Source organism: Platalea leucorodia (genome assembly GCF_965183815.1).
Source record: "Platalea leucorodia genome assembly, chromosome: Z".
In the NCBI taxonomy this organism is placed as follows: Eukaryota; Metazoa; Chordata; class Aves; order Pelecaniformes; family Threskiornithidae; genus Platalea; species Platalea leucorodia.
In genome coordinates, this window is record NC_138858.1 from 19,202,929 (window position 1) to 19,225,105 (window position 22,177).

A 22,177-nucleotide genomic window follows, 5' to 3' on the forward strand; every position below is an offset into this window, starting at 1 on the left:
AGCTATTCTAGATTTGCAGCTGTGTCCATGGACACATTATTGTGGCAGGAGAGAAAAGCAGATAATTCTGTCCCACCTAGCTTTCTGGTGACAATCCAGCTTATTGGATGTGTGCAAAATAGAAAAGATTAATTAACTCTATACGCTGTAGTTGAATTAACTTCTGTGCATAACATGGAGGTCACAGGAACTTTCATTCTTGAAATTCCGTATCTGAATCTGTTTAAATTCTCAATCTAAATAGCCTCCTGGTAGTATAATAGTACATTTGATTTTTTTCTTGCATTTCTTGTTTTCTTTTTGGTTTTGGCCTTTAAAAAATGCAAAGGAAAATTGAGAGATAGTTGAAAAATCAAATCCAACAAAAACCCACACTTGACAGCCAGCGGATTTTTACACATAATCTTTTTCATATGCCTGTGTGTCTTATGTCATGGACTTCTGGTTTTAACAGCAATTTTATGTTTTATCCAACCCATAGGCAGGCACAAATGTTTTTTCACAAAATATCCTTTGTAGGATGCTTGGCAGTTTGAAACTCAATGGAAAGTCAGACTGGGAGCTGTTATCTAAGCAGCATTCAGAGCTGCACACACCAACAGTACCAGCATTGTACCCTGCTTCAGACTGTGAGAGTCCTGCCTTTCTCAGCTCATTAAGGAGCATCCTTTACTACACGAAAATATTGTTCATCAGCAAATGCGCAACTTCACGGTTTTATGCTTATAGAGGGCCATAATTTTTTCAGACTTAGCAAAGCAGCTACATCTTGTGAAACACCATGGCCTATGTTTGTGTGTCAAACATTTTGTGTTTGAGATCATGTCTCCTTCCTATGCCTGGCCATAAGTCCCAACAATTAACAAAGACATCATGTCCCAGGGAGCAACCTCTGTGGTTTAGTTGCTGAGTATCAAAAGTTCAGTATTATTTAATAATCCAGATGCCTGGAATTTCATGCAGCCATGGCTTGCTATGCCTCGGTTTCGTTCACACAGTTGGAGGTTTGCCTCAGCACTCAGCTGGTAGCAAATTGTGAACTCTTCCTGGACAAGCATCAGAGCAGAGTTCATAGTTCCCCTCTACTGCCCATTACCATATCTTGCTCTCAAGGAGGAATCAATATACAGAATATAGTTACCTTACTTGTGGTGCTTAAGGTGGCAAAATAGTCCTTGAGTATTGCTTTTAAGTAGAGGAAGAGGCAGACCTTTCTCTTCCCTGATATTTCAAGTGCACCTGGGAGCAAAGCAGCCCATCAGAGTTTAATAACTGGCATATGACTACCTGACAAGATACTGAAACTAGTACTAAATCACCTGATACCTTTCTTATTCAAAGTCACTTAAGAAAATCAGGAAGATTTTCATGTAACTTTCTGGGCAGGATTATAGTTCCCAAGCGCTGCCCTGAGGCTTATGAATCTTGGACAGCTGGGATTTTCCTATGTTCTTTTTTGCAAAGGTTCATGCAAACATCAAGTGTTTTTCATTTAAAGTTCTATCAGCTGCCTACGAATTTTTAGTTGCTTGAATACAAGGCCAGGGTTACATGGCTGGTGTTTTATTGTTCGCTTAGCTCAAGTGGAAAATGGTTTAACCATATTAATCAAACATTCCAAACATACTTACCATCAGCCTGAGGTCAAATCTGGTCAGTTTTAGCCCAGAAATATTTCTTGGACAAGTTCTGAGACATGATCTTAAAATGGAAACTCTCGTACTTAATAGTAGCATTTAACACAGATCTTAATTTCTGTATTTATTATAAAAATCTATGGCAAACTATAGTCACTGAGTACTCTAGTTAATTATGCTATCCTTTACTATCATGTGAGTATTTTCATTACACTGCTCAAATACTTTTTCAGATTGAAACTAATTCATTTTTGAAACATAATTTTTTTCTGTTTAATAGCAACAACAGACCAGCAGGCAGCCTCATTTGAAATGGAAATGTCTCAAGCTGGTTTCAGTGCTCATTATTCTCAGGTAAACAAACTGTTTGAAAACAGAAGTTCTTTTACAAAGTAGATTTTTGTTGCTGATGGTATCAATTTGGAATAAGTATTTCAGAATTCTTTGTACAGTCCTGTTTGCTGTTGGAAGTTTCCCATAATCCAGGGTTTTTCTTGTAAAAATATATGTAAAGAATGATTATAAACGATGACAGCATAAGAGAATAAGAACCTTCTTCACATGAACTCTAAATTTAATGCTCCCATAGCACTTTCTATCAAGCAGGAGAATAGTCTATAATATGTTAAGAAAGACAGAGACAGACTTTTTCCAGGGCCTGTAGTGACAGGACAAGGAGCAATGTTTTTGAACTGAAAGAGGGTATATTTAGATTGGATATAAGGAAGAAATTTTTTATCATGAGAGTGGTGAGACACTGGAACAGGTTGCCCAGAGAAGTGGTGGATGCCCCCTCCCTAGAAGTGTTCAAAGTCAGCTTGGATGGGGCTTTGAGCAACCTGATCTAGTGCAAGATGTCCCTGCCCGTGGCAGGGGGGTTGGAATAGATGATCTTTAAAGGTCTCTCCCAACCCAAATCATTCTCTGATTCTATGAACTATAAAACTGTTCTCTTTAAATATTAATGTATAAATTGATATTGCATTGCGTTGGTGAAATTGAGACAGAAGATATATAAAAAGGGTATTTCTGTCGTGGATATGATCTGCATTATTTATTAGTAACACAACACATTCTTAGTTCTGTTAACACATTGAATACCTCAATTCTCAGGGGGTAAATATTTATTAAACTGGGATGCAAAAATCCTTGGGAATTTCTATTAGCAGAAAATCACTCCCTATGTATTTTATTTATTCTTTAAAAATCAAAACGTATCCATTGTGGTGATCTGTTCAGTGTACACAAATGAAACTTAAAATTTCACATGAGATCAAAAGAACTGGGAAGAGTTAAGCTTTAAAGATACGAAAAAGTAGTGACAGTGGAAAAGAACACAATAGGAGAGTAACTGAACTGAACACCAAGCAATCCAAGACAAACTGACATCCATAGGAAAACCTGCAACGTGACTTTGTATACAGCTCAGCATATCACTGGTAAACAAGAGAATAAAAGACCTTCAATATGATTCAACATAAATACTTTATTGCACAAGTGCTCTCCATTCATTTTCACTCTCTGCACTACATTACAGATGATTCTTCAGATGGTGTATCATACCTTAAAAACAAGTATTACCCTGATAGGGAGTGCGAGGATTATTTATAAGATTATCTATTTGGTAGAGTATATTCTTGAAGTTCACAAACAACTCACTTCAGAAGTGGGTCTTCAGTCCTTGGTGCATTGACAGACTCAGGGTCTCTGGTGTCTGTCTTATCTAGAAGGCTACGTTCATACCTTCAGGCAAGAAAGGTCAGCAAACCATTTCTCATTGACAAAAGGCTCTTGCACAATATACAAGACTCACAGATTCAACAGAGAAAGGTCCAAGTTTCTGAAAGGTTGTCTGGGGAATGCATTTAAGTGTTGTATTCTGTGATTAGCTTTGCTAAGTCCCTTTTGTCTTTCTACTTGGCCTGGAATGGTGGGCTGAAGCTGTAGGAGCTGCATTTCATTCTGCTGCTTTTCCTGAATGGCTTTTTTTTTCTTTTTTTTTTTTAAGTTGGGTGCATTTTTAACAAGAAGTGGGAGACATACTATGATTGTAGGGGCCATACTATAAAAGGAAAAGCATGGCTAAATATATATGGGAAGCATTACCCAAATGTGACCATCATGGTCAATGAATGTCTAAAGACGTTTCACATGGAGAATAGGCTTTTTGTTTTTCTCTGTGTAAGGATTGGATCATGCTTGGAGCAGTTGGAGCATATGACTGGAACGGCACAGTGCTCATGGTGAAGGACAGTGGTATTTCAATGCCAACTAATGACACTTTTCGTGACAGGCTTTCAGAAAAAAATGAACCCCTTGCAGCCTATCTAGGTAAGAGACATTGCCTGTCTTATAACGCTTTTTGACAAGACCTCTCTCAAAACTTTCACAAAGAGTATCTTACGTAATATGATCTTATATTCTAGAAGCCTTGTAAAATTTATAATGTATAGACATGTCTACTTCATGATTTTCTTGTTCTTTTTTGAAAAAATTACTACTGCTACAATGAAAAAACTAGTCTAAATACTTACGTACCTAAGTATGTCTAGACTTTCCCCAACAGAGATGTCTAATCTGTTCAGAGAAGATTTCATAAATTCCTCTAGTATTCTTATCAAGTTTTTCTATACCTTGATAGTTAAAAAGTTTTATATGATATTAACTCTAAATCTTTGCTTAAAATTGAACTGATTTCTGTCACTCAATGGACAAGAACAACAGTTTACCACTATCTTTTTGTATAATAATGTTTTGCATACTGGCAGGCTATTGTTTTCCTCTCAGCCTTTTCTACAAAAAGCATCAGTGGCCTTGCTCTCTCCACTAGGTCTTGCTTTCTACACCTCATGGTTCTGTTTGCTCTGTTATCTCATTTAAGCCACATTTTCACTGATGAAGAGTCAACACTAGAATAATTTCATTTTTTTCCCTAAGTACACCGTTTGTCTTCTTTGCAGAATAACACTAGCTATTTTTTTAATATCTCAAATTTGGTAAAGTAATTTTAAATGTAGATTTTAAGTTTAAAGCAAAATTTTTAAGTCTTCTTTCACCCAAGTTGTTAAATTGTTAATATTAAACAGAGCTAGGTTCAAAATGCCCCCAGAATCGCATTTGCAAGACTCCATTAGTTTGACAGTGAGCCAGTGACAGCTGTTCTTTGAAAGTAGCTTTTCAACCAGCTATTCACAAGTTATTTCATCAGTACTATCGTATCACACACTGTGTGAGAATAGCAAAGTGAACATGACTCACCAGCCTGTGAACAGGTTTAATAACACAGTGGTGCTCATGACTCTGACACTGTAGACAAACACACATCCAGCCCTTTTAATTAACTCTGCTATTATTCTCTGGCATAAGTAGGGCTAAACATCTAGTTGTAGAGTAAGCCTTAAAAAGGCTCTGAATCACAGCAAGTATTTCTGATGCACTCTGTGTATACTGCATCTTGACTTCTTTTCTCCTTCCTAGGATATACTGTGAATTCAGCATTGACACCTGGAGGTGTACTGTACATAGCAGGACAGCCACGATACAATCACACTGGCCAAGTTATCATTTATAAAATGGAAGGAAGAGAGGTACAAGTACTTCAGAGGTTAAATGGAGAACAAGTAAGTATGCATTCATGATTAACAGATGAGAGGAATATGGCATGAGAAATAGAAATAATGATTTCAAATAAGAACTCTGCATCAGAGGAGCAAATGAAACTGGGAGTTGTAAGCAAGATCAGAAGGAAATGTTAGGTAGATGCTCTGGTATAGTAAGTAATGGGAAGCGAACTCTACAGTAGTCAGAGACCCTTGGAAATTTTCTCTTTGGGGGTTAAACCTTCAGCAGTGTCAAAGCAGTTATAGCCATCTCTGTACTTGCAATTTTCTCTGTCTGCTGAGTGGAAGGGCTATGTCACTGGCAGGAAACAGGTGTGACAAGCAAGGTTTTGTGCGAGGGCATCAGCTGGGATAGCATGAAATATTGAATTGCTGCTTGTTACATTGAGTAGCAGCTCACTGAGAGCTGTTCCTGCAGGAAAAAAACCCAACAAGTAATCACATAATTAAAGACGGTAGTATAATATAATGCACATGAGGGTTGAAAGACCTGCATACTCGGGTCTCCCCAGACTGCAGTACAAGCTTCTTTCAGGAGAATTCAGGTTACCTAATTTTCATCTATAGCCAATGTCTGCAACTCAGCTAATCAATCAGTCCTTTTACAGTCAATGAAGGAAAGTAGGCATTTTTAAGGTTTGAGGGATCTGGCCTACCTGAAGCATCTTCTGTTAGGTGACATGAGATGCATATTGCACTAGATGGGACTGCTTCTCACGTTGAGTGTAAAGGAGAGTGTCTAGCTTAGATGTGAAGTGAATGTATCCCACACCTTGTACGCAGTCAATGAATGCATCTAGCTCTTTGTGTAGATCTTGTTCTTCTGCATTTAGTGGCAACTTGGGAGTTTTGGAGACTGCCTGCACTGTGTTTTCTCAGAGCTTTTGTCCTCCACCATCCTACCTTTTTCCCCTGGCAAGCCTAAGACCATTGATTTTGCTCCTTCTATGTATTATTGTTGGGACTGAAGACAGAACTAGCTTCCCCAAGATGCTTCTATTCAAATGCTGTCTTAAGAGGTCCTACTCCCCTTAGCAGGTAGAAGGCACCATTTGTACCTTTCAAACTCAGGAGAGTTGAAGGTTGAATGGACCATTCTTAAATAAAAAAATCTGACAACAAACCCTAAAACAGAAAACCAGCTTCAAAGGCAAACAGACCAAAAAGATCTTCCAGGTAGCAAAGAAAATTTCTGCCTAATCCTTAATATTTGGCATTGTTGTAAGCAACCATAAAACAGGTCTCTGAAGAGGAGATGTTGCTGACTCTGTCTCTGATTTATACCTTGCATTTTCCTGCAGATTGGGTCATACTTTGGCGGTGTTATTACCACAATTGATATCAATAGGGACTCATTTACAGACCTTCTTCTTGTTGGAGCACCTATGTATATGGGAACTGAGAAAGAGGAGCAAGGGAAAGTATATGTTTATGGCCTAAACAAGGTAAGGATGGTGTTTATTGACCAGGAACAGAACATGCTCCTTACTATCTTCCTGTCCTTATTTTAAAGAAATATGGTAATTTGAGCTGGGGAGGGTGACTTGTTGAAAACAGAAACATGATTTTGACAATTGAGCATATAATACAGATTGTTTTTTAGAACTTTCTTCTCAAACTCTTGTTTTCTCAACTTTTTTTTTTCTAACAGAGTGTATTATATAGATAAGCACTATATCCTGTAAGCTGCAATATGGCATAGATACAAATTTATAGGATTAATTTTCTGTCACATTTTCTTTTTGCTTTCATGGATTAGGGAACAATAGGGCTCATCCATCCTGAAAGTATGTGCTCCAATATGCTTGAGACTTGCTTACTAACCTAAAGCTAAACCCCATACATCCAACAGCTTTTAAACAGGTCACGACTAGATTGAGGAATATACTAGCTACACCTCAACATCTTAATTTGATAAGTCTCTCCTTCCAATGTCTATGCATACTTTTTTTTCTTCTTTTAGTCCTGTACCATTGTGTATCATTATAACAGTTATCAAAGCATGTCCTAGCAATTATGGTCTCCTAAAATACTATTGCAAGAAAAGGACCTGAAGAGACTGGATTGGTTTGACAAGGAACTCTTCCCGTTTCTACATGCATGTTGCTAACAACAAATTGCTGGTGAATAGGGTTGGCGAGAAAACAAGAATTCCATGTCCTCCAGTAATGTGAGAGTTTGAAATTAGTTTTTCCTGTGCTTCCTTTTATCCATCTCCACATAAAGGAGATGCAGTAACTGCTTGCTGCTGCTAATCTCTAACATGGAACTCATGGGGCCAATCTCTTGGAAAGATTGCTTACATACCATACTGTATGTGTGTTTTTGATCTAGGATGCACACTGGACCAGAAGAAAATATATGTTAGGCCGTGGAGTATGTGACTACTGAGGACAAAATTCAGAAAAGCTGTCTTTTTTTCTGGAATAACAGTATTGCCATCTGTATTTCATCAGAAATTTGGCTTACTTCTCAGATTAAGAGAATGCCTTTAAAAGAACTCTTTACACTATCTTAAGAATTAATTGGTTTACTTAAAATAACATCCAAATATTGTTATGATACCACACTTTGCTGTGAACCTCTAACTTCAAAAAATGTGTCTATCTAGATGGAGAAAGAGAGGGAGCAAGAATGTCTTTCCCACCCGCTGCTCAGAAAGAACATTTGAATTATAGTCACAGAATCACAGTTTTTACAGTGCACTCAATCACTAAGAATGGGATGTAATTGTTTCATTTGATTCATCAGTTTGTCTTCTGGACAGGAGCTCTTGAAAGCCTGCATTGCTGAAACGTTGATGGAAATCCACAAACTCTAAATCTGTTCTTTCACAGACAAATTTTGAATATCAGATGAGTCTTGAACCTATAAAGCAAACATGCTGTTCGCCGTTAAAACAGGACACCTGCAAAGTTCTTAAGAATGAGCCTTGCGGTGCACGCTTCGGGACTGCAGTTGCTGCAGTGAAGGATCTCAACCTTGATGGATATAATGACATTGTAATAGGTTCTCCCTTAGAGGATGATCACCGGGGAGCTGTTTATATTTATCATGGCCATGGCAACACAATCAGTAAAAAATATTCACAGGTATGAAGTAAAACTTTACAGGTTGGCAGCCGCTGTAACTGTATGTAGCACAAATCCTGTTTTCCTGTGTCTGCCCAACATAGAATCAAACTGTGAACTTCACCTGTCGTGACAGCTTCTTTTTTAAGATGCTCTGTACTTTTAAACTCAGTCTAATTTAACTGAATTTGACTCTAATAATGTTAGAAAATATATTTGCATGTTTTCATTAGAAACGTTCTGAAATGTTCTGTACAGCCAGAAAAGTAGATATTTCGCATTTCTGAAAATTTATAGTGTGTTCATCACCATGGTAACCCTTTTAGGAGTATTGTAATGAAAATTTAATATATTTAAAGAGTCTAAGAGCTGTCTAACAGCCAACAAATGCATCTTCAATGTTCTTATAAAATCCTTCAATATGCACTGCATAAACCTCTTAATGCTTTTCACAGCGTATTGCATCAGGTGGAGATGGGGAAAAAGTGAAATTTTTTGGCCAGTCTGTGCATGGAGAAATGGATTTAAACGATGACGGGCTGATTGATGTCACCATTGGAGGCCTTGGTGGGGCTGCCCTCTTCTGGTACGGATACTCACTGCAGCTGTCAGGCCAGAAAATAACCATTTGTCTTGGGATACTGATGTAACTTGCATGTGCTACTGTTTGGACTGTTTTGAGGATACTGTTTTCATCTCATGCTTTGACACTGGCTATGAATCTTCATATTTTCATGTCTCTCTGGAGGAACGAGTATAAACCTTAATGGATAACAGTAATAAATATAGGAGTGTTTTAGAGACCTTGTTAGCCTAGTATGAAGACCTTGTCCTTGTAGACCGTATTCAAAATAGAAACTGATTCGACTTGTAGCACTAAGTAAAATACAAAAAAAAGCCAAGTGTTCTCTTTTTCACACTTTATTGTTTATTATCTTATTAGCAATATCAAGGACAGGTTCAAATGTAAAGAGGTCACTAAGAAAACTCATTTGACTTCCCAATAAGAAAACTCAAGTGTGATTCCCTACAGAAAATCTTAGAAAAATTTAACTTAACTTTCTGGTTAACACTGAATTCATTTTCTTCACAAAAGAGCATGATTCAGGTGGCATAATGAGCAATATATTTTTTAAGGGAGAAAAATACCAGTAAGAGAAATAAACAAACTAACATGTAATCCCCCATTTCTAAAGCACAACTAAAACCATTTCTCTCTCTGGTAAGGCAATTGCTAAGCCAGTTCCTTGCTTTTCTTGTCCTGCTGTTCCACGTAACTCACTTGCTAGGTGATCAAGTTTGTCAGGTCTTGCTACCATCCTCAAGCTTCCAGCTTCTCCTCACCTTCATCTGGTAGTTTGCCTTTCGAAAACCTCTGTGTGTGAACACAATGAGATGCCCCTTCCCTGCACTGTTTAGATCACAAATCTGAAGAAAGCTATTTTGCCAGCTAAATCTTCTGCTGTTTTAGTACACCAGCATACCCCGTCTCAAGGCCAAAAGGGAACTGAGCCAGAGCAAAGGGAGAGGCAGGAATGCAGGGACAGGGGCGAAGGGGCGTTAAAGTGAAGCAAATTGGTAGTGAATCTCAGCCTGTTTATCTACCCACAGCCTAAGAAATGGCATACTACCCTCCAGCTCATGTATAATGTGTTCATCTGTGGATAACCTCAAGGATGGGTCTGGGCCTTCAGTCTCTTTTAAAATGGGACTGGCTGTATAGAGTTGCTTAAGTGCTTTTGAAAACATTTTCTTTCATCTGGTATCTATTCTGAAACAAGTATAGCACTGTGGAGAAACCCTGTGACCATTTTCTCTGTAATTTGTTGTTTACTGGCACTAGGTATAGAGTGTATCGTTAATTATTTGTCTAGATGATCACATATGTGTATTTTAATCTTAAATGTTGCACATTTTGTAAGTTCATTCTTAAGTTAAAAAAAGTTACTGCTATTATTTTCAAGGCACTTTTTCTTTTTGTGTTTTTGTTAAGGTCTCGCGATGTGGCTGAAGTAAATATTTCCATGCAATTTACACCCAAAAGCATCAATATCCAACAACAAAATTGTCAGATGAATAAAAGAAAAACAATATGCATAAATGCCACAATTTGTTTTAAGACCAGACTAAAGTCAAAGGAAGATGCATTTGAATCCAGTAAGTAGATAACCACTAAGATATGGAATCTTTATGCTATAAAACTGTTATGCTTGCATTCATTTATTTCTCCAAAAATGGAATGCAACTCTTCTAAATTCACTATTCCAAGTGCATTTAAGATACTGGGGAAAACAGAATGTGTAGAGGCAAATTGGCTCATAATATTCATCTCAACTTCCTTTGCAGGTCTGCAGTATTGGATTACTCTTGACTCACAAAGACAAATATCTCGAAGCTTGTTCACAGAAAGCCATGAGAGGAAAATGCAAAAAAATATAACTATCAAGGGGTCAGAATGTATTAAACATAACTTCTACATGTTGGCAAGTAAATCATTTAAAGTGTTTTTCTCATGTTGACATTATAATAACCCAAATTTATTCCATTAATTGTAAATTGAACAACAAAATCTGCATCCAGAATTAATCTTAATAAAATACATATAGTGTGTTTACTACTTAGGATTTATATATTTGTGTATATATATAGATATAAACTATTCACTTATATGCACAGTCTATTTACCTTTGTCTCTTTGTTTGTGTCTGTCTTAAGAAAGAGCATAACACACTTAGTGGAACCAAGCAGCTATCATGGTTAGTAGTTTAGGTGCATTCAAAACTCAGCAGGAGCATGTGAGCTGGAAGTCTAGTTTGCATACTGATACAATTCCTCCTTCTAAAATATAGGTAAAAAAAATCACATTGAGATAGAGAATAATTATTCGCTGCAAAAAAGAAATGTAATTAGCAACTGTGAGTATGAAATTGCCCAGATTGTAACTAATGTGCAGAGTGAATGGAGATGTATATTATAACGTACCCACATTTAAAATGTTTAGTGGCTTCACAATTGTATCATAATTCAAAACTAATGACAAGTGATGCCCAGAATTTGCTTGAATATGCAATGCATCTCTTAACAGCAGGCATCAGTTTGACTTCACACAAGGTGATATTGCTGCTGTTTGTCTTATTGATCCTTTAAGCACAACTAAAAGAGGAAAGTCTATGAGTTGACTGTTCTGAGGCATTCTTAAATGAAACTGTGTTGGACATGCTCAGGCTATGTGACATTTTTATGATGAGATGAGATGATACACAAAAACTGTAGTAGATATTTATAAGGATTGGCTTGCACAATAAATGCTTTATCATCAATTGCAAGCATTCAAATGCTTCTCTAGCAAGGATGGCGACAGTGTGACTGAAAAATATTTTACTTCAGCATTGTTTGCATTTTTTTAACCTCCTTAGATATTAAAGTGAATGTCCATAACAGCAATTTTGTTTTCTTTATGTTCTAGGATAAGCCTGACTTTCAGGACTCTGTAAAGGTTTTGCTGGAGTTCAATTTTTCTGATCCAGAGAGTGGACCTGTTCTTGATAGCAACCTGCCAAATTCAATATCTGAATATGTAAGTCAGCAAGATTCTGTATTAATATCCAAAGTATTTAAGGTAAAATTCATAGCCCACACAAGAGCTGAAAGTATTGTCCACAAATTGGCTAAAGAGGTCATTGACCTTGTCCAGAAGATGTTTCCTCTAAATGAGTCTTCAGGAGTGAAAAGCTTGATTCAATGTGCTTGGGAACCAGCCTAGGGTTTTAAAACTGTCCAGAGTTAACTGAAAATAGAAGAGAGTACAAGCACTTTTGTTGTCATTTTTTACATAGATAGAGCAGGGGAATGTTAGTCATATACTTTGATGGTGCTTGGCATCATTCATACTTCTACTATTGCTTCTTTTTCTAATCTAGATGAATCACTTAGAAGGGAATGAGTAGAAAGATTATGTTTTACCTGTGCATTTTACAGGATATTGGCATGTTTAACTGGTTAATATTAGGAAAGACTTCTTTGACTGTCAGACAGAAGACCTTATATAAAATTAGATAATGAATTAAAATGCAAGTATTTAATTTTAATAATAAATGTAATAAAATTGAGAATAAAAATACTATTGTTGCAGATTCCTTTCACAAAAGATTGTGGAGCCAAAAATAAATGCATTTCAGATCTTGTTCTGAATGTAAAAGCAAGCATAGCTGGAGACAGGTAACTACACTGGGTTTATTGTATCACTTGATATCTGTACAAAATTTCTATGTAAATTATAAATTTAGTAGTGTAATAAGATAATGCTGTGGCATAATTTCCAAATCAGAAACAGTATAGTCTGGACACTGAAAGAAGTTCCTCTTTATGTTAAAAAGAGATTCAAAAGTTAAGATGTCTGACATTCTTACTTTATTTTACAGCTCTTCTCCATTCATTATAAAGTCACGCAATGATAAGTTTACAATCCAGCTCTCTGTGAAGAACAAAAAAGACAGTGCCTATAATACCAGAGTCTTGGTTCAGTATTCTCCAAATATTATTTTTGCTGGCATTGAGGTAGGACTTTTTCACATTATCACATTTATCATAACCTATATTGCTAGAGAGATCTGAGGAAGCCTTTTTATTAAGCCTGAATTTCACTGCACTGGCATAATCTCAGTTGATTGGAAGAGATACCCTGGGAGTGCTGCCCTCGCTTGTCCCTCTAAAAGTGTGTATTTATTTTGACCTGAGTGGACTCTTGCCTAGTCTTCATTAACTACAGACACAAGGTTCCACAATGACACTTAGACAGTAAGTGCCTGCATCTTGGATGAACATCAGCACCATGAATCATTTGTACATCTGTAGAGCCAGAAATGCCTTGTTATTCATCAGTACAGCTCTTGAGCCTCTAGAATTCTGCTTTTGCACGTGTATAGAAAAAGCACTGTCTTGGTAGGGCAGCATAGATCAGTGCCTGCCTCATCCCTACTTCAGACAGCATTTCCGAAGTAGCTGTTTTTCTGCCTGCCTCAGCAGATATGCTATGAATTTACCTCAGTTCAGGTGGGAAACATTAGGAGAAGTTTGTTTTCGATCAACAGTCCTGCTCTTGCACATTAGGAGAAATCAGGGATCCATCAGGAGAAGTCAGGGATCCATAGCACTGTTGCTGACCCTGTGGCAATAATTTATGGAGTATGAATGTCACTTTCATTGCCAAGTTAGGAAAACATTTACAAAATTACATGTAAAAACTGTGTACTTATACATATGTTGATCTGTTAGACCCCATAACTAATTTGCATGATGTCCAGTTTGTACATAATTGCTAATGTTCCAAACACTTTCACTGGAAGAGAATAATGGCTACTAATTGATGTAGATGTCCATAGATGGATATTGTTTTCCGGGAGTTGTGGCTTCCTATTTTTGTTCCAGTTCAATTAAAGCTTTGACTCTTATGATGTTTTGACGATGAAAAGAAGCAATGGTATATGTGTTCAACAGGCCCTTGATGCTTAGTCAAAATTTAAAAAGAGTTTGCACAAGGTCATGATTTCACTTTTTTTTTCCTTTAGGACATACAGAAAGATAGCTGTGAATCTAATCACAACATCACCTGTAAAGTGGGATATCCGTTTCTAAAACCTGCAGAAGAGGTAAAAAGTCACCCTGCATGCCAACTCTACTTGCTTCATGTTGTTCTAAGGCTAGGGCAGTCCCTGTCACCTCTGAATTTCTTTTCTCTTGTATTCACCCCAAAACCTATCCATGCTAGTTTCCCAAGCTATCGTTGATATGAACTGCACTGAGCCAGATAGGAAAACATCAGGTCTTCAGTACCTGGGCAGTCAGCTGTGCTATGTGAGGAGGTAGAAGGTGCGTATTGCCATCCTTGTTACTGTCAGAAGGCAAGTGGCACACCTGGCCAGAAGGGTCTGTCTCCAGCTGTATAGGATATTGGTTAGAATAAGACATTAGATATGGTGGCATTCCACAGATTGGAGCCTATGACTAGTTATTTTGTATATAAAATTTTTGTATATAAAATTTAATCAGATGGTTGAAAAGAGAATAGGCTGGTATGTAGAAATGCTAACCTGGATCTGCTTAAGCCAGATTTTAAAATTGAGCTCCAGCTTCAACAGCTCCGGTGATAAGTCTGTATCTCCTGCTGGAATAAAGAGTGACATTTAGCTAAACTTAGCCTTTGGAAATATGCACCTAAGTCTCACCTAAATAGTTCTGATATTGAATTGGGAAATACCAAATTGCATTCAAATAAGACCAACTGCCTTTCCTGGCAGTTTCTTGTCTGTTTCTCTGTCATATCAGGTCTGTATTGCAGACGCATAACAGAGGGAGGATCAGGAGAGATGTCCTCTTACATTGCCTCCCACATGCACATTCCAGCTGGTGTCTTGGACTTGTAGGAATTAAGTCAGCTGTTACTTTCTTGCAGCCAAATAAGCATACTAGCCAATGCTAGTGCCCACAATGCTCCATTCCCAGCTTTACTGGATTTTTCACATTTTCCTTTCATGCTTTAATTCTTAGTTTGTCTGTAGTTATAGATGCTTACATTTAGAAATTTCATACTCTCCTTTGCATTCAGAAATCAATTAATCTCTGATTTGCTGATAAGCATCCCTAATACATTCCTTTTTAAAGCCTCTTCCTGGATCTTTTTTTTTTTTTTAATATGAAGAAATATCTAAGACAACTTTCCCTGGGTCACTTTGTAATAAAGATGGAAATTGAAGGAAAAATAAAAGTCTGAGCTGAAAAATCATGTACAGTAACACATAGTAAAACTTTTGTTTCATATAAAATTGCCCTTAAGTGTCAGGATATGAAGAGAGACGTGTTTGGGACAGTTCTCCCAAATCTTGTGTAGTGCCAAATAGTGATAGATTTGCCCTACTTATAATGAGTAGGGAATTTTTGTGAGACCTAGTAGTCATTTCTTTACATTGTAAAAATTTCTGTTTGGTATTCTAGGTGTTTTACTATATTCCAGCAGCCTTCTATAGGCAGCTCATCTCCACTGTAATTGCCAGGCTTTGAAGATTTGTTTGTTCCTCACTGGAGAGAAAAAATGGTCTTGATAAATTGCTTGCAAGACCAGTTCATTTCTGTTAAGAATTACTTAGCTATATATTTTTAATATACTCTGTAATAAGTTTTACTGAGGCTTCTCAGTTCTGAAAATTTGAGCCTTCTGTTTGATAAGTGATACCTATTAGATTTCCTTCTTGGTTGGGACAAAGTGAAAAAAGTGGATTCATTCACAGAAGTGTTAAAATGTGAATAAGGATTCCAGAGATAAAAGTAGCAAAATTTTCCTCATTTTTCATCAGATCAAACCTTATTAGCGTGCTTTTATTTCTTTTTTTTCCCTTTTAAAATGTGTACTCTATTTCTCCAAACAGATTTCCTTCAAAATATCATTCCAGTTCAACGCATCCTATCTCCTCGAAAATGCTACTGTTCACGTATATGCAACAAGGTTAGTTGCAATCATTGCTTGTTTACATTCTGATTTTTTTTTTCTTAGAAAGCTTTACAGCTTTGTGTTTCACAGTAAAACAAGGATGACTTTTCTGAACTCAGAAGTGGTTAAACAGTCTGTAGAGCTGGCAGTTTTAGGGATGTGCAGCAGTGGACTGAATGGACTAAATAAATAAAAGCTGTCTTTAGAGCCTGAGAGTCACAAATGAGTCATAATTTCCAGTAGTTTTACCTTCAGAAAAGGTTTATTCTCTTACAAAATTACTGCATACTTTAGCATGAATCACAGTTTATGCTAAACAAAAACGTCTGGCCTTCAAAGAGCAAGAGCATTGCAGAAGTTGTCTGTGATAACATAAAGGAATGCACTTGCCCTCAGTGTTTGCTGTCCCTGCACAATACAGGGATGGTGTGAGAGTAGTGGCCCTTATTTGGTGCATTTTTATTCAGTCAACTGCACTCTGTAATTTTAACAACGATGTGTCTCTGAGCTGGGACTGGTGCAGGACTTAACTTTTTAGTTACTGGAAATAGTCTTTTGAATTTATTTTTAGGAGATGGTAATTAACTGGAAATGAGTAGTGCACTTTCATACCCAGAGCTGTAGGTATTTCAGTTTCTTAAGATCTCTTCCCACCTAGTAGTTGTGTTGCATGTGCAGATGACTATCACACTCTGATCTGAGTGGCATATGTTGTTTTATTTTAGTGACAGCGAAGAACCACCTGAGACCTTGAGTGACAACAGAGGACACGTTACAATTCCAGTAAAATATGAAGTAGGATTAATATTTGTAAGGTATTGATGCTTCTCTGTACTTCTATTTGCTAGCACAGTAAAGAGCAGGTGTTCAAAAAGAATATAGTATTGTTGTTTTGTTGAGCTGTGCTCAGTTAGTATCCACAAATGACAGCTTCTAGGCTCATGAACAGGAAGCACAGGCTTCAGTGAAAAGAGCAGTTACATGAAATAATGGAGCAGTCACTGTCCCTACCTTGCTGTAGCTCTGTTTTATCTATTTGAAATCGATCTGGAGTTTGCAAGTACAACAGCAGCTTTTGTTGATTTTTGTACTTTGACCTTTTCATTCAAAGGCATTTCAGGTATCTAAGAAAGCAAATACTTCCAGCTTCCTGACGACGATGAGTTTGTATCACTAGAATATTGCATGGTGTGGTGTTTGATTTCCAGCTTCAAAAATTAGCCTTAATTTTAGATTCCCAGTGGTTTGTTTTTATCAATTCAGACATAAACTTTAATGTAGGTCTCGTAGTACACTTTATTTACAGAAATTGCTAGAATTCAGCTAAATTTCATCCCTGAAAAACATTGTAAATATTATCAGTACATTGCATGGTGTGCCGGTGTAAATAATTAAGTCAAATTCATTTTGGATGCATTTCATGGTTCAGATCCAGCCCTTGTTTGTCCCATAGGGAATAAGGTTGAATTTAGAACATGCTGGGTTTATTGTCTTTTCACTTGATTCTGTCTTTTATAGGACCCTGCCTGTTTTACACGGCAATACTTGGGATAAAGGACTGCACAGCTAGAATAAGAACAGCAAAATCAGACCTTGGTGTATTATTATATGGAACAATATTTGCCCATTTTGTAGTTTTATCTGCACAAAACATTTAAAATGTACATAATAAAAAGTCAGCACTACTCAGAAAATGGATGAGTTGAACTTCAGTGGAAGTAGCAGTGCACTCTTAATTGCAAGACTAGTCCTGGAGAATTCATGAAATAATGAAAAGACTAATACTATTACCTGCTAGCGTTTTTATGAAGTTTTTGTGCTTATTGGGTTTTGTTTGTTTGTTTGTTTGTTTTTTTAATCTGCAGTGTTTTCAAAGAGCATCATGTTATAATAGCAGCAAATGATACTGTCCCTACTGCTATTAACACAACAGAGCAGATTGGGGATGAAGTTACTCTGCACTATAGGGTAAGAAACTATTAAAACTGCATGGTATAGGTACTGGTTTCATCTTTGTTTTGATTTGGTTTTAATTGCTTAATGTGATATCCTATTACTTAAATAGCAGATATGCAAAATGTTAAACCTTCTACATGGGTATTTTGTGTTTAACACTATTTTTTTTTCTTCCTTGCTTTGGAATAAGGCGAGTCAGAGGTTCTCAGAGTGGTCCATCTCCTGTGGAGTAGTTTGGGTGGGGTTTAGAGCTGCTGCCCTCAGCAGGAGAAAGAGAGCACACACTAGCGAATGAGAACTTGACCTACGTTCAGTGCAGTTTAGAACAGATATTTCCAAAATCCAGTCAGCTTTGAAAAAGGCAAATGCCATGCTCCAGAACATCTTCCTAATGGAATGAATACTGCAAACTAAAATCACTTGGAAAAGATATTTAGTGGACTAGAAGCCCAGCCTCAAGTTGCAGTGGGAGTGAATTTAGTTATCTCGAGAGCATCCTTGTTTCCCAGTGTCAAATCCAAAGCTGAACAAGGGTCCAATATACAAAGGATAAAAGTCTGAATCAACTTTCTCTCTATAAAAAATGGGCCATGGGAAAGTTCTCGCTCTCACTAAATAGCAATGGCAAAGGTGTTTTATATTTTTTAGCCCACCTACAGTGTTTTACTCAGCTACTTTTTTAGTTTAAAAGTTCAAACCAAATAATCTCAAAGATTTTTGTGGATGTTTAAGACATTATTCATCTTATTTCAAAATCTTTGCTTTCTGAATATAAAAGCTGGTGGACTGCAGAGCATACCATTTATGATCTCGTAAGCAAAACTCAACTCTGCAAGCAGCTTATCACAAATGAGTAGTTAGAAGAAAAAAAGTTAAACAGGTTCTTGAGTATTTATTAAGCTCATCCACTTCAGAGACAGGATTGCCAATTCCCCTGCCAGCAATTCCACCTAGGCATTTTCTCCATCCTCAGCCACAGCAGGCCTGTTCAGAAGGAGCAGCAGCTTGCAGATATGTCCTGTGATCTTCTCAGGGAAAACAGGTGAGGGGAGCAGGTGAGCCAGGAGGGCTGTTGCGTAAGCACACCTGAGGAGGAACCAGCAGGAGCCACCACTGGTACAGTGGCTCTTCTCCCCTGTTAAAGAATTTTGGGGGCCTTATTAAAAATTGAAATGAAATGACCTTAGATAGAAGTCCCAGATGATAAAAGGATGCAGTAAACAAGAGAACAAGAAGGAATTTATGTCAAAATGTCCCTTTCATCCTGTTCATTTGATTTTCTTCAATAGAGCATTGTATTACCAAAGACCACAGAAGAATGTGTCTGCTAATTCACAACAAGCTGTTCTCAGGGAAAAAGTAAGAGTTCATCACACCACTTTTTGCATAACTGACTGTGGAAACGTAAAAAAAACACAGAAGAAAAGAAAGACACAGGAAAGGAAAAAACTCACAATCAAATGCCAACAAAATAAGGAAAGTACTAATCAAAATATTTTTCTTTTTTTTTATAGATTGAAAAAGGCGAACACTTTCCAATGCCAAACCTCACACTGCAGATCTTGTTTCCCAATGTAACAGCAGCCAAGAACACTCTTCTCTACCTTACTGCATTGTCACATTCCCAAGTAAGCTAGGAATTTGTATTTTTAGGATTAATTTAAATTTCAATTTTTTGTTGTAAGGAGCTGCAAAATGCAAATATTTGGGATTATGCCTTGCTTCAAGGTAGATATTGCTTTTAGTCTAAAAGACGAGATGCTGGTGTTTAAGAGTATGTACATATGTGCATAAGAAGACAGATAAATTTTCTTAAAAGGAAACCAGCAAATTTAAAATGGTGTTGAACAATAACTGGACTATAACAGGATTAATTTGATATATTGCCAAGTGATGAGAGGTCCAGACTGAGACATATGTGACAGAAGTTTCTTTTTTATTTTGCTTACTCAGCCTCAGATTATCTCCATTGTCAGCAGTGCTTATTGCAAATGCTCTAGTCATGCTGTGTACATCTAGAGCTCAATCTCCTGTTCAGTCCTCTTCTTTCTGTATACTGAAATTAGCCTTCCTGCAAGTCTGCTCTCCAGAACTAGCAGTCCTCTGGCCTCTTCCTTCTCTGGGGCACTGAGACATCTTGAAGGGGATGGTAGGTCATGTCTTTCAACTGCTCTTCACTGCAGCCCTCATTAGAGTTTTTTCATTTCACTCCTCCAGAGCAGCTGGAGGACATCACAATTCCAGCAAATACCATGATTCCAGATCTGTAGATATTAGAACTAGAGCTATATCAATAACTGAATGGTTGAAGAACCCAAATATCACTAAGTGGTGACCTAAACATCTTTTTTTTTTTTTTTTTATCTTTCCCTCAGAGACACACCCACAGGTCCACCTCTTTCCAAATATTTCACTTAGTTTTGAGGTGTTGCACCACTGAAAAATAAACCAAATGGTCTAAATGAAAGTTCAAGGTTCACTTTAAAACAAAAAAAATAAAAAAAAAAACCAAAATATTTCATGTTTAGAATACAAAGGAATTGTGTCTGTTCTTAAATTCCTTCCCCCATTATTTTCATTCCTAGGCAATCACCACATTTGACCCAAGTTTGCACATAAACTCAACAAATCTGTGCTTTTCCATGGGTGTAATTCATCTACCGCTAGCTACACCCTAGGGATAGTAGTGTGCCAAAGTGCACTGTGGGGGATTTGCAGTCCTCTTCATGCTAGCAGTCTGAAAGTGAATGACCTGACTGAAAAAAACAAATTCCCCCGCACTGAAGACACCAAAGGATTTCCCAGCTGCCTTTGAAGGAGCCATGGAGGTCTAACAGTGCTCCAGCACCTGCTCCGCCCTCCCTGGGCACTGGAACGGAGGCTCCTGAGTCGTGCACTTAACCTGCCTGTCTGCTTGCTAAGGCAGAACCTCTGTGGATTCCCATGCAAAAGCTTTTTATCTCTTTTAATAGCCAACTCTTGCTGGTTCATGTAGTCGTCACCTTGCAGGAAGCTCTTGTTTGCTTCTACAGATGTTTAAGTAGCTGGATAGGTTCTAGGTTAAATTATCTCATAAAAAGTTCATTTGTTGTTTGAATAATGATACTTCAATACCTACACCATCTGAATTTCCCATTCTGCACTCTTGCAATATGCAGTTTTATGGCATTTAGCGGTTAGTAAATATTATTAATGTTATTAAATATTAAATACCATTGATGTTGGCTTGTTTCCAGAGCACTTTTTGTAATAGTTTGCATATTCAGACAATAAGAATAATATCTGTATTTCTGCTAACAGAATGCCATCTGCCAAACTAGTTACCCTGTAGATCCCTTAAAGATCAGCATTGGGAAACCATTTGTGTTACCAAAAATAAAAGAACCTACAAAGGATACGATTATGGTAAGCCTACGTATAGTATATATATTCATCCCAGATATTAACTCAGACCTTTGAGTACTTCTGCAATAAATATACAAAAGCTTCTCTCAAACTGTGTCCTGTGGAAACTCTATTTGCCTTAATAGCTTGAAAAGCCATCTTTATATAGACTAGCTATAGTTTTTATTTGACTGCAAAACTGTATGTGGAACTGAATTTGGGGTGGCTTTTTTTTTTAATTTATAAAATGTGTAAATAACAATAGCATATTTGACAGCTGAGTAAATCTTCACCTTCTATATTCCCATTGTAATTAATAACTAACAATATTTTAGAACATTCTCATCTCCCTTGCAACTTTTTTAGACATCCAGTTGAACATACTTTCAAATGCTAGCACTCTGATCTGACAGATTTTCCATGCAACTGGTAGAAATGTAATTGATGATCCCATTTGGAAAGGATTAACCTCTCACATTTAGATGGAAGAGTTGCAAAGTAATTTTGCTGCAGTAGTTATGTTGGCATGTCAGGATGAAAACTGTCATATTACTTCCTCAGCAGAGAGGAGTTGAGTTTCTCGTGCAAATGAAACCATGCCATGAGAAGAGTATTTTGCCATGCTTATCATAGTCCTTCACAGAGGTGATAAAGGTCTAGGCTAAGCAAATGTTTCCGAAGTGCTGAACATAATTCTGCTGCCCTCCCAGCTAGCAAGTGATACTGGGAAGTAAAGATACTTAAATTTTCACACACACATCCTGCCCTGCTTGAAAGATTCAGGTGCCCCACGATTTGAAAGGATCAAGAAACACTGCCAAGAAGCCATAGCTGTTTTGGCAGAAAAACATATGCTGTTACAGGCTGTGCTTCCTTTAGGAGCTCTGCTGATGCCTTTGGCTGCATACCTACAGTAACAGAGCTTCCTCAAGGTTAAGCAAGCCTGCAAAAACTTAATCTATTCTACCACAGCATGAACACCTCAACTTGTTTTATATACTGCAGTGTCATTTTTGCATAAAAAGC

General features: G+C 37.2%; 1 protein-coding gene across 2 annotated transcripts in view; it reads left to right on the forward strand.

The window, feature by feature from the left end:
• The window catches only part of ITGA1 (integrin subunit alpha 1), a 75,150-nt gene that overhangs the window by 45,331 nt on the left and 7,642 nt on the right, over positions 1-22,177 (forward strand). The window contains exons 10-26 of one of the 2 annotated variants that reach the window (XM_082337344.1): positions 1,918-1,991; positions 3,824-3,968; positions 5,115-5,257; positions 6,559-6,702; positions 8,095-8,349; positions 8,784-8,914; positions 10,322-10,485; positions 10,675-10,811; positions 11,795-11,905; positions 12,461-12,546; positions 12,750-12,885; positions 13,896-13,976; positions 15,750-15,826; positions 16,537-16,626; positions 17,677-17,779; positions 19,282-19,395; positions 21,068-21,172. In XM_082337344.1, the coding sequence (XP_082193470.1) occupies positions 1,918-1,991; positions 3,824-3,968; positions 5,115-5,257; positions 6,559-6,702; positions 8,095-8,349; positions 8,784-8,914; positions 10,322-10,485; positions 10,675-10,811; positions 11,795-11,905; positions 12,461-12,546; positions 12,750-12,885; positions 13,896-13,976; positions 15,750-15,826; positions 16,537-16,626; positions 17,677-17,779; positions 19,282-19,395; positions 21,068-21,172 (2,096 nt within the window). Of the gene's footprint in view, positions 1-1,917; positions 1,992-3,823; positions 3,969-5,114; positions 5,258-6,558; positions 6,703-8,094; positions 8,350-8,783; positions 8,915-10,321; positions 10,486-10,674; positions 10,812-11,794; positions 11,906-12,460; positions 12,547-12,749; positions 12,886-13,895; positions 13,977-15,749; positions 15,827-16,536; positions 16,627-17,329; positions 17,419-17,676; positions 17,780-19,281; positions 19,396-21,067; positions 21,173-22,177 lie in introns of those variants that run through there. The other variant, XM_082337345.1, reaches the window with a different exon arrangement.